Source organism: Dermatophagoides farinae, unplaced genomic scaffold (genome assembly GCF_024713945.1).
Source record: "Dermatophagoides farinae isolate YC_2012a unplaced genomic scaffold, ASM2471394v1 contig7, whole genome shotgun sequence".
Lineage (NCBI taxonomy): Eukaryota > Metazoa > Arthropoda > Arachnida > Sarcoptiformes > Pyroglyphidae > Dermatophagoides > Dermatophagoides farinae.
Genome location: NW_027461522.1, coordinates 65,502 through 81,428, shown reverse-complemented (window position 1 = coordinate 81,428; position 15,927 = coordinate 65,502). Strand labels below are relative to the sequence as shown.

The 15,927-nt window shown below is 31.6% G+C and overlaps 2 protein-coding genes across 2 annotated transcripts; both read left to right on the top strand.

Moving 5' to 3' along the window:
• The first annotated feature begins 5,471 nt into the window (after nt 1-5,471).
• Ak6 (adenylate kinase isoenzyme 6) lies at nt 5,472-6,062 on the top strand. The gene has a single exon (XM_075735063.1). The coding sequence runs from the start codon at nt 5,472-5,474 to the stop codon at nt 6,060-6,062; it is 591 nt and encodes a 196-aa protein (XP_075591178.1).
• Nucleotides 6,063-11,875: 5,813 nt separating this feature from the next.
• On the top strand, nt 11,876-14,135 carry LOC142598100 (fatty acyl-CoA synthetase A-like). The gene has a single exon (XM_075735062.1). It carries the CDS (start codon nt 11,876-11,878, stop codon nt 13,928-13,930), a length of 2,055 nt encoding a protein of 684 aa, XP_075591177.1. The 3' UTR covers nt 13,931-14,135.
• Nucleotides 14,136-15,927: the final 1,792 nt, after the last annotated feature.

Sequence of the window (15,927 nt, the reverse complement as noted above, 5' to 3'; positions counted from 1 at the left end):
GAACCACTAATTCATTATCACATGAACACTCTGCATGACCGAACACTGAACGATTCAGTATTAAGTAACAATTATGGTTTACTAAACCATATTGCTTAATTACAAAACGGCACATTAATAATATCAAATACTATTAATTGTTTTTTCGTTAGTAGCAGCAGTAATATTTATTTCAACTTCTCTCCTAGATTTATATACATGCAAAAAAAAATCATGATGGACGACGCTATTAAGGAAAATACTGGAACTAATAAATTTGATGTTATAACTACTGCTTTGAAAAGTTCTATAAACAACTTTCAAATCCAAATTTGTCATGATGAAAAACTAAAACAGTATTTTGTCTTAATTGCTAGGTTACTTGACCATTTAGAGAAAGCACATAGCTCTGAACTGCTAGCTTTAAAAAAAAACAATGAAATTATGTCATTGAAGCTTCGCCAGTTATTAGACGAAAATCAGCGTTCAAGAAAAGAACCCACTGAAAAGGTACTAAAACTTGTATTGAATTCCGAAAATAAATGTAATAAACTCAACTCCGTGTCACCAAAAAGCAATGTTGATAAAGATACGTTAAAAAACTTTTTATTTCCGTTACATAGTATTATAAAGCCTAAATTTAATAAAAATTAGTGTCGATAACGACAATGGAAAGTTTTAGGTAATATCGCTAATTAACTTTCTTATTTCACTGTTGGATTAAGGCGTCACTTTTAAAAAACACTTTTTTATTTGAATTGCCGTTTTTTATTATAGATGAATTGACGTTCAAAGGATTTAGTTTTCGGGTAGATTTTTGTTTATTCTTAAAACTACAAATTAGTTCGTTTTGGCTTGCTTTGCTTGTTCTTGAAGTTTTCGTAAACAAATTTATATCCTCATTTGAAGCTGTATCCGGTATGTAAATTCGAACAATTTTTGACTTATTGGGACCACCTAATTTCAATTGTCGCTTTTTCTGATTAAATAAAGGCTGGTCAATATAGACATCATTTTTATGATTTACAATATGTTTTACGTCTTCGATAATTTCACTTATTTTTTGCTTACAAATGGATTTGATGTTTGGGAATGGACCATTAAAACTGCGGGATAATAACTCTATTTTTTTGTGGGTTAATATTTTATTCGGAGCTATGTCGTGATATCGGGAATATAAATCTCTCCACACTAGAATTACGGCTAAAGAGTAATAATTTAAAACGCATGGCGGAAATAGTTTTATTCTTCCAAAATATCCATCAACGATATCAGAATATTTTTTAGGAATATTAGTATATCTTGCCTTACCAAGGTTAGCAGAAGATAAATAAATATCTTTTAAAATCTTTTTAGGGCGCTGCGTCAACGTATAAATTTCTTTTTTCATAGCACAAAAAAGTTTATATAAATACTTAGTGTCGTTTATCGCGTAGTTAAGTTGTTCTTGAGATAATGGACGAATAGTCCAATCGCTCAGTTGTGCTTCTTTATCAAGTTCAACATTCAAGAACTTTTGAACAAGTGCCAAAAGGCTAAGACGGCCGTTTATATCTATAATTTTGCCAGCTATGTAGGTGTCAAAAATGTTAACGACATAAATCTCAAAGTGTCTTTGTAACCAAGATATATCACCGGTACATCCATGTAAAATTTTTAAAAAAGTAGGGTCTGTTGTCACTATATTAAATTTATACAAAGCTTTTTTAGAAATAGCGAGGGTATCAATTATATAGTTTCCTAAAACACAAGAAATTTGAATTAAACATAATATTCCAAAATAAGATCTAGATTGGTTGTATTCACAATCTATGGCTAGATATCTATCTTCATAAGGAATTTTTGTAAACTCGTTGATTAGTTCAATAAACTTTGCATCAGTGCAAATGTATTCATAACCCTTCTTTTGCGAATGATATTTATTATTTTGTATTTCATGACAATCTTGACCACCGTAATTTTTGTATTGGTGTTTACTCTTGTTAATAGAAAATAACAAATCGAAATTAACGTTTGAAAGGTGTTTTATGTAATCTGGATTTTCAGCACTATAGTCACAATTACTAATATACTTTTTAAAAATTTCGATTTCCTTTTCATATGGGTTTAAATATTGGAAGCTTTCTAGAGAATTAGCTATCTCATCATGATAAACCATATAATCATACAAAAACTTTATATTGTTGTGGCACTTGTCATAATCAACTATAACAGTTACTAGTTGATAAGATTCTTCTATTATTTTCGAGTCGTTGAAAGCTTTATTATATTTAGCTCCAGACAAATATAAGCCTGGTCTGAATCCTAAGTTTATTTTTAAATAATGATCATCATCTTTATAGCAGTTATCGTCGATTTTTTTGAACGTTTCGTTCTCTAATTCTCGATTATTGAATTGCAATGAATTAGTTTGATCGAATGCATTATCATTATTTGAATCCATACTATCTAAATCAACAACTTCTATGACCTTTGAATCGTGTTCGTTATTTAAACAATTGATTTTTGTACAAAGTGATGACTTAGATTCGGCTATAAACGTTAATAGACCCGATAATGTAACTGTGTTATTTTTTTCCAAATATTCACTAACTCGTCTTGAATACGGACCAATCAAGCCCACTTTAATAAGGGTTTGTTCAGATTTCAGTTTTAAAATTTCTATCTCGCTTCTGATTTTGTCGTTTGCCAAAATTATGTTGTTAGGTTCATCGTTTAATGCATTTATTTTGATTATTTGGTCTTTTAGAAAAAGCAACCTCTGCAAAATATTATTCAATAAAATTTTGATTTTATTCTCTGTCTTCATTTCATTCGGTCACTAGTTGGTGTTCAAATTAAAAACAACACAAAGAACCTAGCCCGTCTTTAATAATAAAATTTCAATAAAAATAATATTTTATTCTTTATATTATACGAGATTAATAGTTACTCTGGAACGTTCACTTATTAAAATGTACTCAAAGTCTGATTTTTCCGGTATTTCTACACATCTATAAAAACAAGGAACAACAAGTAAGCAACTTGAAAGAGATTTAATTAGTTTAATGTTCAGAAGTGAAAATTCAGTTAAAATTATCAAATAGCATACGTTAGTATACGAGGAATTAATTTTAACTATAATAGCGTTTTGTTTTACATTTTCACACTTGAGAAAATAAGGCGTATGCAGTGCAAGTTTATTAACGATCTTATCAATATCATCAAAGTTTTGTTGTACGTTTAAATTGTGGACCGTTTGTACGAAAGACGGAAATTCTCCAATCAGATTTATTAAAGTGTCCTTATCCTTATCGATAGCGTCTAAAAAAGCTTTCCAAATCCCAACCACATCAGGTTGCATCAGTGCTGTCAAATACCGAATCAGAATAATTAAATCTGTAATGCTACGAAATGTAAGTAACTAATTTTTCGTATTTTATTATCTTAAAAAATTATAAAAATTTATGGTTCAAAAAATCCCATGTATTAGGTCAACCACCAACAATCCAACACAGCCTTTTCATTTATGGCAAAAAAAATTAGCAAAATCTGATTTTTTATCAACTTACTCGAATTTAATTCGGCACAAAAGCGATGTTTGGTTCAACTATTCGTATATAAGCTCTTTTCCATGCAATTTAAACGTTAAAAATGTATTAGTAGCTGTGAAAGAAGTCAGCTTATATACCGTTGCTGAACTTTTAAATAACGGTGATAACAAACATGTTTTTTATTGGTTTCACAAAGAAATCGATAATTGTACTTCCAGCGCTTTTTTTACCAACAATAAAACAATCATCTTGCAACATACTCAGGAACAACTCCAAGCGTTATTGATAAACAAATTTATTAGATTAAGTAATTCTGAATACACTAAAAAAACGGGGAAATGTATTTTAGAGATAGAATTAGACGATATTCTGAAATTTAATAATTTAAAATATCTGTATTTTGCGACATCAAGCTTCATAATTCCCGATGAAAAACTTTTTGAAATAAAAGAACAATTAGTAAAGAGAAAAATAGCATTCGATGTGACAAACGAACCAATCAAGTTGAGTCGAGAAAAACTTCCAGAAATACAAAACGATAATGGAGTTCTGGAAAAATGCTTCCCAACTGTACTCTACCGAACATCACTCAAAGGATTCGAATTAGAATTATATAAAAATAGCATGGAATCCACCATAGGCAAACTTTTCATGGACGTTAAACTTAATGAGGATGATGTAGAATTTTTTGAAACAAATAATAAATTTAAAAAGGCATTCTGCGAATCTTTTATGACGCCTGTATTACAACAAAATGTTTTTCCTGATTTTTCTAAATTAGGTGATGAAGATTTTTACTTTGTTGTTGCGTTTGTTCCACAGGTTCAAGATTCAATCAAATACAACAACAATGTTGTTACCCCATTTGAATTAATTAGCATCAAAAAAATTGCCGAGGAATACGAAATAATTAAACTTTATCAGTAAGACCCGGTAGTTTCGTCTTCGATGTTACAAATAAGTGATAATTTGATTTTTGACATTACTGTCACTAGCTTTGAAAAATCAATAGTTGATTCGGTCAAATCCCTGAATAGTTCAATAGGCAGTTTTAGATTAATATATAACTGAATTTCTAAATTCATCAAACCAATCAAGGTACTAGTAATATTACAACTAAAACAATTACAATAAGTGTAATTGGAGTTGAATCTGTTTTCAAGCTTGTTTAACAAAACTAAGATCAAGAATAAATATTTTTTTTCAGGTTTTTTCAGCATTTGTAAGACTTTTAAAATATAAAAAAGCTGCTTCTTTAAATGAACTGTTCTTTTAATCGATTTAAAACATTCATTTTCTATTCCATTATCAATATTAGAAATTTTCTCACAGACAGTTCGATCCTTAAATGTATAGAAAGTAAAATACGAGAGATCGTTATTGTGCAATGTGTAGTCGAGCATACAATCTAAATAATAAAAAATGTCTGGGTAGTATTTTAACGAGATGTATTTTTTTACTACGTTGAGCGAAGGTACATTTAATACTATAATTACCTTTATTGACGGATTATCCAAGGCTTTAAGCAAAGCATCTACTCCAGCAGTTACTTTTTTAGCAGGAAAACCAGTTCGTTGCAAAGAATAAATTATTTGTGTTATCGACATTGAAACATAATCTTCAATGTCATCAGCAAAAAATATTCTATGGTCGACGTTTCCAATCATAACATAAATTAACTTATAATTTGGTAGAAATTCAACCCAACGAGAAATATTCACAAATTTTTCTCGCCAATAGTCATTCGTTTTGATTTCCAACTGTTTTTTTTTTAAAATGCGTCGTTTGCCTGGTAGTTTTTTAAATTCAGTAAGGTTTTTACAGTCTAAAATAAAAGACTTCAACATTTAATCGAATTGTTTAGCAACGAATACATAGCGATAGTTATTTTTATTATAATTTTCTAGACAAAAAAAATAATTTAAGGTAAAAACTCACAGTAACTTCATAAAAAGAACAATGAAGTTTTGGAGAATATTAGTTACTGGTTTGCCAGGAACTGGAAAAACCACTTTGTGTAAACACCTCAAACTTCGTAAAAACTTTTTTTATTTGAACGTTGCTGAATTAATTAAAAACGAACAGATTTATAGTGATTTTGATACAACTAGAGATTGTACAATATATGACGGAGAACATCTTTATCAACGACTAGATAATCTTATTACAAATGAGTTAAAAGAAAAAAGAGTTGTCGTGGATTTTCATTCTCTAGAAGATTTTGCACTTAAACGTTGGTTCAATCTAATTATTATTCTACATGCATCAAGCCCTTTATTGGAAGAGAGATATATAGCAAGAAATTACTCATCCGAAAAAATTATTGATAATCTAGCTCTTAATCAATCACAATATATATTAGATGTAGTTTATGGTTATTTTGATGATACAAATCAATCTTATGTGAAGTTACCAGATGATCTTACAAAAGCCAAAGAATATGCTTTTTCGTTTGATACTACTTATATCTTAGAAAGGTTTTCCGAGACTTCAGAACAAATGGATAAACTTTTACAAGATATATTAATTTTTTTAGATAATCTTGTGTGAAAGATCTATTGTAAAAAAAAATAAATATGCTTGGACAACACCAAGCTCTAGATAAACTTAACAAACTTTCAGTTGCATTGAAGTTATGTTTTCAAGACGATATAATCCTTGAAATCTATATGACTAAGCATAGAAGTTATTCAATATCATTAGAATTTGCAAACATGATACAAAACGACAAAATAATCGGCACTATCGTATCTATTCTTAACTCTAATTTTATTTTCGAAATTCGTCATAATTATACAAATTATATTTTAAATTATAATAAAAATAAAAATTATATCACAAATATTGTAGAATCGCGAACTCATTATAATGATCCTTTATTAAAAAAATACAAATTATTGTGGGAAGAAAAGTTTTTAACAGATTTAGAACTTTATATATTTTCAATTTTGAATAATATTGGCTTTTTCAAATTGAAGTCTAATCTTGTGATTGACTATGTACAGAACATTAGTTACATATCGAGTGGAAACACGTCCATCTGGATTCTTGATTGTGACCAATCCATTTTCGAAATTCTTAGTTTTAAAGTAAGTTGTAATTAAATCTATTCTTAGGTTTTTGTCTCTACAGACGGTAATTTGCTTGATTTAAATACTACGTTCGAGCTAAACAAATATAACAGTTCTAATGATTTAAATTCTAATAAACTTAGTACACACATCGCTGATAACTGTGTTGTTTTAGATAATTTTAAAACTTTAATTAATCAAATAAATGATTGCTGTTTTCCAATTTATGGTAAGTCAATACTTGCGTCAAATTATTTTGTAAAAACTACGTCACAACAAATTGATGTCATTAAATTGAACATTAAAACAGCTTTTGAAAATTTCCGGTGAGTTTACAAATTCCATATTTTTCAGCGATCGAGAATTTAAAGTAATGTTCAGAGGAAGCAAGTATATTGATTTATTTTTTACAGAATTTCAAAATAAAATTAAGAAAATATGGGAAAACGTTGAAGAAACAGCTATTTTAACATATAACCTTGGATTGCAAATTAAAAAATGTCAATTGAGCAAAGAAATAATATCTTCTTTGCTAAAGGAGCGTATAATGTTTCAATTATTCGGGGAAAATTTTTATATTAATATTTTTGAAGGTATTTTTGTTTGAAAAAAACATTAGAAGCAAGTAATTGAGCTTATTGCTGCGGATAATAAAATAATAATATTTCAGAATTTGTCTCAGAAAAATGTCAAATTTTCTAACCGGTGTGGCAGACTGGATTATAAACAAATTTAGTTCTTACAAAGTTACTAAAAAAACACCTGCTGTTTTTAAATTGTCGTCTGCTACAAAAGTTCAAAAAATAAATAAGAACAAAAGACTCTCAGAAATCGCAAAAAGAAATTTCAGTGATTTACATTCTAATAGAAGAAATATTCAATCACATATTAATGTTGGCAAGTATTCGAAAGATAAATTAATCAACGATGGATTAGTTTCCTGGCTGCCTTTGCGTTTAAAAAATTCAGATGATGAAGACTATGTTTTTCTAACCAATAAAGGATTACCAATAAAAGCTATTGCGGATAATAATGAAGATTCAACTTCCTTTTTAAAACATTCATCTTTAGGTGTAGAAAAACTAACAAAGGTAACGTTAAAATTAAATAATGTTGCATATGGGCCGCAATCTAAAGAAGAGAATATACCTGAAGAAAAGCTTGATACTAAAAAGTCAGATAGTGAAAGTTACCCAAGCACAAAATTAAACTGCGATTGCTGTAGTTGTTTGAAAAAATTTACTTTTGGCGCTGGATATACGGATTCCGTAAAATTAACCCATTTGATAATTTCTAACAAGGCATTACAAGATAAAAACAATTTAGAGAAACAAGAAGTTTCTATTGCTCGCGAAGATTTAAATGACATCAAAAATGCGTTCACTTCAAAATTGAACTTGGCAAGTTTAACTGATAGCACTCAGACAAGTGATATCAGTCTAAAAAAACTTAATTTGCATAAAGGCAAAACTACCGCAGTTTCAATCGACGAATCTCTTAAAAATGACAACCACCTATTAGGTAAAGTTGACAATAAGTTAGATTTTTCTAATTTGATATATGATCCATTAAGTCAAAAAAAATCTTCAGAAAAGATTGTATTGAGTTCAGATCCTGAGAAAATTCAAACAACCAATAAAACTGATGATACTTGTACCAAGCAAATTGAAACTTTATCTTCTAATTCATTTGGTTTGGATACATCACTAAAACAAAATAAATTAAATTTAGCTATAGAACAACCTAACGCGTTTAATATAACCATCGATAGCAATTTAAAACAAAAAGATAGTTTGGTATCTAATTCGTTTAGTCATGACACTTTATCAGGACAAATTAAATCGTCATTAAGTGATGGAAATTCTCAAGCGGTTAATAAAACTGCTGATAAAGATAAAATTGAACAACTTGACGTTTCTTTCGATTCATTTGATCATAATAAACTTTTGGAGAAGAATAAGTTGAATTTAAGTTCTGAAAAATTTCAAACGATTAATGAAGCTGCTGATAAAGACAAAAAACAAAATTTTGAGCTTTCTTTCAATTCATTTAATTGTAAAAAATCTGCAGAACAAAATATTTTTGAGTTAGATAATGAAAGTTCTAAGCCCATAAACGGTACTACTGATAAAGATGAAAAAGATAAGCTCAATTTCTCTTTCGATTCATTTGACCACAACAAATTCATGGAGCAGTATAAGTCTAAGTTAGGCACTGAAAAATCGCAGCAAACTAGTCAAAGTGCTAAGCATGATACAAAGCTAAAAGATAACTTAGAGTTTGGTTTGTTAGGACAAAATTTGACGTCTAATATCGGAATGACTTGGAATAGTGATAAATCATTCGAAGAAAATTCTGCTCTTAAATTTAGTTTTCCTGATATTGGTAAATTAAATTTTGGTGATACAACTGGAGAATTTAAAAAAGATATGCCTAATACTATTTATAATAGTGATACGGTTAAAATTACTAACTTCAACAATTTGAAGCATGAAACAGACGTCGTGCACGACTCGCTTGAAACTGAGAAAGTTAATTCGACTGCTAGTGACTTCAACAATAATGCGGGCAGTCATAACGGTTTCCACAAGTTTCAAAGTTCATTTAATGAACTCAACACTTTAGATGTCCTAAACAACAATTCATTCTCTATAAATAATAATATAGCTGCCAATAGTTTGACCAATACTGCTATAGATTCTAGCGACCAAAATGAAAATAACAAAAATAATGAGAATGCTTCTTACCTTCCACCAAAACCGTCTGAATCATTGATTTCTCCTATTATTTCATCTATGTTTAATGAACCTTTAGGAATAGATTTTCAAAGCAATGCGTTTGGGATTAATTTGACAAAACCTCAACTTGCAAATAAAAGCCATTCTAAAACTAATAGATCAGCTGATCACGAGTATGATTGTGCTGAAAAACTATTGCAAACTGCTTATAGCACTAAGGAAGACGATATTGATCTTTCAAAAGTTTACAGTTCTACACTCTTTAACACAAGGCCTGACTTTGAAAATACAATTGAAAGTAGCAGTTTCACACAAAATTCAGAAAATGACCAAATTAATAAATCTGCTGAGTTGAAACAAGATTATTTAACTCAATTTGCTAGCAGTTTCCCTAAAATGAATTTTGCAACTAGTGATGTTTCATCTATTTTGTCTACCACTGTAAATACGATGTTTAACAACGAATTGAGTTCAAACTTAAATTCATTCGGTACTAAGCTTGAACTAAATGACGCTTCACAAAAACTTTTCAGCAATAACAGTAGTTCATTAAATCAAAAATCGGGAAATTTTCCTGAATTATCACTTGGTAAAAACAAGCTTGATTTTTTTCCAAACAATGTAACACAAAACAATGATTTAGAAAAAACTCAAAATGAAGAATCTAAAGGTTATTTTGAAGAAAGTAAAAAAAAACGATCTACTGATTCATTTTCATTCGGAAACTCTAATTTAGATATCGACTACACATCTGTTTCACAGACAGACAAAACTTCACAAAATTGTTTCAACGATAATACTGGCTCGGTTAACAATGAAACTACTAAAAAAAAACCAATAATGATAAAACGAATTGAACTAGCATCTGCTATCAAAATTAGAAACTGTGATGATATAAAAATAAAGGAACCCTCTTTTATTGAGGATAATTCAAATTCATTTGTAGATAAAACATTAACAGATTTGTCTGGGTCAGGCAATGGAAGTATCCCTAATTATAAGTCAGAATCTAATAATGAGTATGATAACGAAAAACAAATTAAAGCCAGCAATGACTTTAACAATTCAAAACAAGATGAGGTAGATGATGGAAAAGACGAAACGAACGTTGACATAAAGTTTGAAAAAAACGATGACCAAGCAAATAAAATTTTTCAATTATCTGAAACTGAACCTAGATTTGGCTCTGACGAATTGGCATCACCTGAAAATAGTACTATCTTAAATTCGCTAGCTCCAATTCCAGAAAAATCAAATGTTGAAAGTATTAAATCGGATGATGTACTAAACACACGTACTACAATTCAAAATAGAGGCAAAAGCAGTAGGAACAACAAAAAAAAAAAATCTGGTTCTAGGGCATCTAGTCAAGCAATAGAAATTAGTGTACTAAAAAAACCTAAACGCACTCGCGAATCTAAGATATACTCCGTTTCTATTGATGTAGATTACGTGTCGTCTAGCGATGAGAGGAGACCACTTTGTGTAAATCCAAAAACGGCGATTCATGTACTTAATGACGATAAACGAAGTGTTCATAGACGAGCGTTGATGTATGAAACAAAGAAACCAAGTGAATATTCCAGTGGTTTTTTTAAATCAGTAAAGGGGGAACAAGGCAACGATTCCCAATGTGAAAATGTTCCATCAGAATACTGTAGCGACTCTGAACCACGTCGTAAACGTTCTTTATCAAACGATAGAGTCGACTTTAAAGCAAGGTATGAATCTATTTTACCTGGATCTTGTAGCGATAGCAATGATTTCGAAAAAGCTACTTTATTGAAGAAGAATATTAAAGATATTTTAAAATTTGAATCTGCTGTAAAGAAAGCTAAGAAGAAAATTGAATCTGATTCTGAAAGCCCTTTATTAAAAATTAAAAACAATAACGAAGAAGAATTTAAAACTATTTGGTCGCAAGATGAAAAAAATGATACAAATTCCGATGAAAAATTTGATACTGTTCTGACACAAAATGACAGCAATATCGAAGAACAAGAACAATCTTCGCCAAAAACATCAGTCTCAGCGTTTGAAAACGTTCAAACCCCATTGAGCAACGCTTCAGGTACTCCGATTACTAAAACTTTAAGAGAGGTAGCTTCTGACGTTGACGTCTATCAGGCGAATCGTGATTTAGCTCTAAGTAATATTACATTTGGAAATTCGCCAAATGACTATAATGATTTTAATTTCGTGCCGAATGAGAAAGCCGCAATGGAAGTATTCAATTTAAGCAACATTCAGCCACTCGGACCCTTAGATCAAAACTTGTATGTCAATAACGCTGAGATTCCAATGCATAAAATGAAACGACGAGCGAACCCAGTTCCTCATTCTCAGCCGGAAATGCCAATTAATTATAATAATTTTTCACAAACAGAAATGGATCAAACGAAATCAGAGCCTCTTTTGCAACCTACATTGTTTTCTAAATTTGCAAAAGATAAAACTTATTTTACGCCTCCAAAAAAAAGTAAATATAAATTTTAAAATTTTTTTTTACACTTTAATAAATTTTAAAATTTTTTTTTAATATTAGGTTTATAAAATGTCGCAAGAACACTTTTGTTATTCGGTACCTGTTGATCTAAAAAACTACATAGCCAGTGACGGCTCGGAAACTTGTGCCTTCAGATCACCTGATGCTGTGTCAGGCTTTATAACTGCGTATCCCGGCTTTGAAGCTAAAAATACTTGGGATGTATTTTGCCATACAGTAAATCTTTACCCTAACAATTTGTTTTTGGGTAAAAGAAAACCTCCCGGGCCGTATGAGTACATTACTTATTCGGGTGGAATGAAGCTTATTAAAGTAATCGGTTCTGCCTTGATTAAGTACAGAATTATTAACCCCAAGAAACCGTCTGTGTTCCCTGACGAAGAGTATGGTCCTGCTCAGAAATTTAACGCACTCGGGCTTATTTCTATTAACACAGTACACTGGATAATTCTTGATTTGGCTTGTCACGCATACGGAATAGTTTCAATACCGCTTTACAGTACTATGGGGATTCCATCGTTAAGATTCATTTGTTTCAAAACCGGCCTAAAATCAGTATGTGGTTCACTTGAAGGAATCGAAAAAATTTGTGAAGTTCTTGAGACATGGCCTAAAGATGAATTTAAGAATTGCAAATTAGCCAACGTAGTTATGTACGGTGAATATTCGATAGAAGAATTTCGTGAAATATGCGAGCGTCTGATCAAATACAATATCAGATTATTTACTTGGGATGATCTTCTTGACTTAAACCCCCGCCGACTGCTTGATTTTACTCCTCCAGCACCTGAAGCGGTAGGAACAATTTCTTTCACCAGTGGAACAACTGGAGACCCTAAAGGTGTTATTTTAACAGAGTCCGCTTTTGCTGCTCAGGTGTTAGCGGTGCATATACACCAAAACAGCGTGAATACATTTTACTTGATCCCAGATTTCTGTTACTTTTCTTATTTACCTTTATCTCACATTTTCGAAAGAATAATGCTTCTGATTTGCATATCGTTCGGTATGAGAATTGCCTTAATCTCCGGAAAAGTCGACAGACTTGCTTCGGACACCCAAATCGCCAAACCCCACTTACTTTGCGTTGTACCTCGACTTTTGAGTACATTGTATAACAAAATCGAAGGTATGGTCGAGACGAAAGACTGGGTAGTAAGGAAACTCTTTTACCAAGCGTTAGACACAAAGATAAAAAGATTCAGAAAAACTGGTGCTTTCGAACATTTCTTATGGGATAAAACTATGTTTAAGAAAATAAGAGATGTTCTCGGTGGGCAGTTAAAGTACATGCTTTGTGGAGGTGCTTTGCTTGAGCGGGAACTACAAGAAAAGATCGCTTGCCTTTTTAGCATTCCTGTCATGCAAGGGTATGGATCGACTGAAACTTTTGGAACAACATTCTGTTCTATTTCTAAGGATAACAATTACGGACAGGTAGGTGGACCCTTAAGCGTTACAGAAGTCAAGCTTGTCAGTGTTCCTGATTTGGAAATTCAGGTCAACGACGAAGTTATGAAAGGAGAAGCCTACATTCGTGGTCCACTCTTGTTTGTCGGTTACTTCAGAAACCCTAAAGCGACAAAGGAAGCGATCAAAGACGGTTGGTATAAGACTGGAGACATTCTTATCAGAGACCCAGTTGCAGGTTGTTTCCAGGTCGTCGACAGAGCAAGTGACTGCATTAAATTAAACCAAGGAGAGTTCGTTGTTCCAGAAACAATTGAGACTATTTTAATTAACAGTCCTTTCATCAAAAACATGTTAGTTCATGGTCAGCTTTCTAGCAATTTTTTGGTCGCTGTTATTGTGTTGGACCATGACGAAGCATTGAAAAAATGGATGTCTGAAAACAAAATTACCTGCAATGACTCTGAAATTTTATCAAAGCACTATAATGAAATTCACAAAAAAATTCAACAAGAGCTCAACGACTATGCCGCAGCTGCTAAATTAAATGGATTTGAAAAAGTTAAGAAATTTATTTTGGTCGACGAAGATTTTTCTGAAGATAGTGATCTTTTGACTCCTACTCAAAAACTAAAACGACGCAAAATTTTACAAAAATATCAGAACGAAATCAAAGCTCTTTACAGTGCGTAAGTTGGCTGATTTCAACCAGATTTTCTAAGATAAATAATTTACAAGTGCACTAGACAAATACTTGTTTCTTATTTTTATTTTCCTTGTAGTTACAATATTGAATACAACTAATTTTTGAATTATATAGACCTTTATTGTAAATTAATTTTATTAATTGTTCGCATCTGAATATCAAATAATGGATTTCAGTAATGATTGAGCTCGATACGCCGACTAGTGAAAAATGTCGAGTTCTATTCATATTGAAATTGGATTCGCAAGATGCCATCGATGCGGCTATAGTTCTGGCGCTTGAATTGTTAACTAACAGAAAATTAGAGATCTACTTAGAATCAAGAACACTGAACTACCTTGACAGTCGGCTACTTTCAAAAGTAAACATTTTCAATTGTGAAACTAGTAAGATTGATTTAATTATTTCTCTTGGAGGGGATGGAACGACTCTTCGTTCCGTGAAACTTTTTCAAGGAAAAACCGTTCCAAAAGTGATAGCCGTAGCGCTGGGATCGCTTTGCTATTTGAACCGGACGTATGTAGACGAAGTAAGCAACTTGGTATTTGAGTACATTGAAAATCCAAATAACGCTTCTTTGAAATACGAAGAAAGATACGCCTTGGAAATTTTTGTGTATAATAAAGACGGAATAGTCGAAGGTCCATTTCGTGCTTTGAATGAGTGCGTAATTGATCGAGGTGCTTGTTCGGGGCTGCGGAAATTAGACGTGTTTATCAATGATACCTACTACATCACAGTAGTAGCAGACGGCATTATCATAGCCACGCCGACTGGATCTACTGCTTACAGCATGGCCGCAGGGGCTAGTGTAGTTGATCCTGCTGTGCGCTGCAGCATTATAACCCCGATTTGTCCGCATTCACTCTCGCTTAGACCTATTGTGATTCAAGCGTCAAGCTTAATTAAAGTGCGACTGAACGAAGACAGTCGTACAGACGCAACGATTCGCGTAGATGGAGAAACATTGAAGAAATTAGACTACGATTCCCATGTAACTATTTCCGAAGATAAAAACCCAATTGTATTTCTAGGCTTCGATAGGATGCAAGATCTGTGGTTGATGTCTCTCAAAGATAACTTGTTTTGGGGAAAGACACCTGTAATAGAATCTCAAAACTTTTCGTATAAATCTAGAGAAAGTTTTTACATCAACTGAAAACTAAGATTAAACTAAATAAACGTTAGTTTAACTATTCGTAGTACAGAGGCATCAGGTTTCCTGAAGAGTGATAAATTTTAAAGATATATGCTGATAATACATAGGATCGTATAAATGGACAGAATTGACTGACTAGAACGAAATAAAGCTATTGAGAGAAAATCAAAACTAGCTTAACTTGAGTATACGAAGCCGTAATGATAACGTTTTGCTTGGCCAGCCGTACTGGGAAATGAATTCTTACTGCAAGAGAAAAACAAAAAGACATATATAACTAGAATTGTATATGATGAAAGATGATTTGCAGAGCAGGGTTAAAATCTATTAATTTTGTCTGGTGTAATTTTTGTCACCGTTTTGCTTAACGAAGTTTTATTGAGGTATTTGTAGTCGAAAGCGCATTCGTGTGTTTCAGAATGTAAATGGGCGCTGCAGAAATAATGTTTACAACGGCACTGATATGCCATAATACCAAGTTTTTTGTGACACCGCGAACATCTGGTTTTGTCTATATTTACTGCCTTTGAGTTAACATTTTTAGATTCAGCATTTGCTTCGTCTGATTCAATGAGTTTATTAGTGTTGTTAGAGTAATTGTCGGAATAGATTGAAAAATTTGAGGTAATTTCTTTATTATTTACTATGGGCTCCGGAGAATAGGTCGAACCGCAGCTGGTTCGGGTTTTCTGAATATCATTTCCCAAAGCTGCAACTTGCTTCGAAATGCGTGTTTTGTAGCAAACTGAACAATAACCTTCCGTAGCTGCACTGCCATAGAAGCCGCAGTTTGCTAGACAATTTGGTGGCTGTTTCTAAAAAAAT

What these genes read in the sequence shown, in the direction of transcription:
- LOC142598100 (XM_075735062.1), top strand. Translation starts at nt 11,876, where the DNA reads ATGTCGCAAGAACACTTTTGTTATTCGGTACCTGTTGATCTAAAAAAC.
- Ak6 (XM_075735063.1), top strand. Translation starts at nt 5,472, where the DNA reads ATGAAGTTTTGGAGAATATTAGTTACTGGTTTGCCAGGAACTGGAAAA.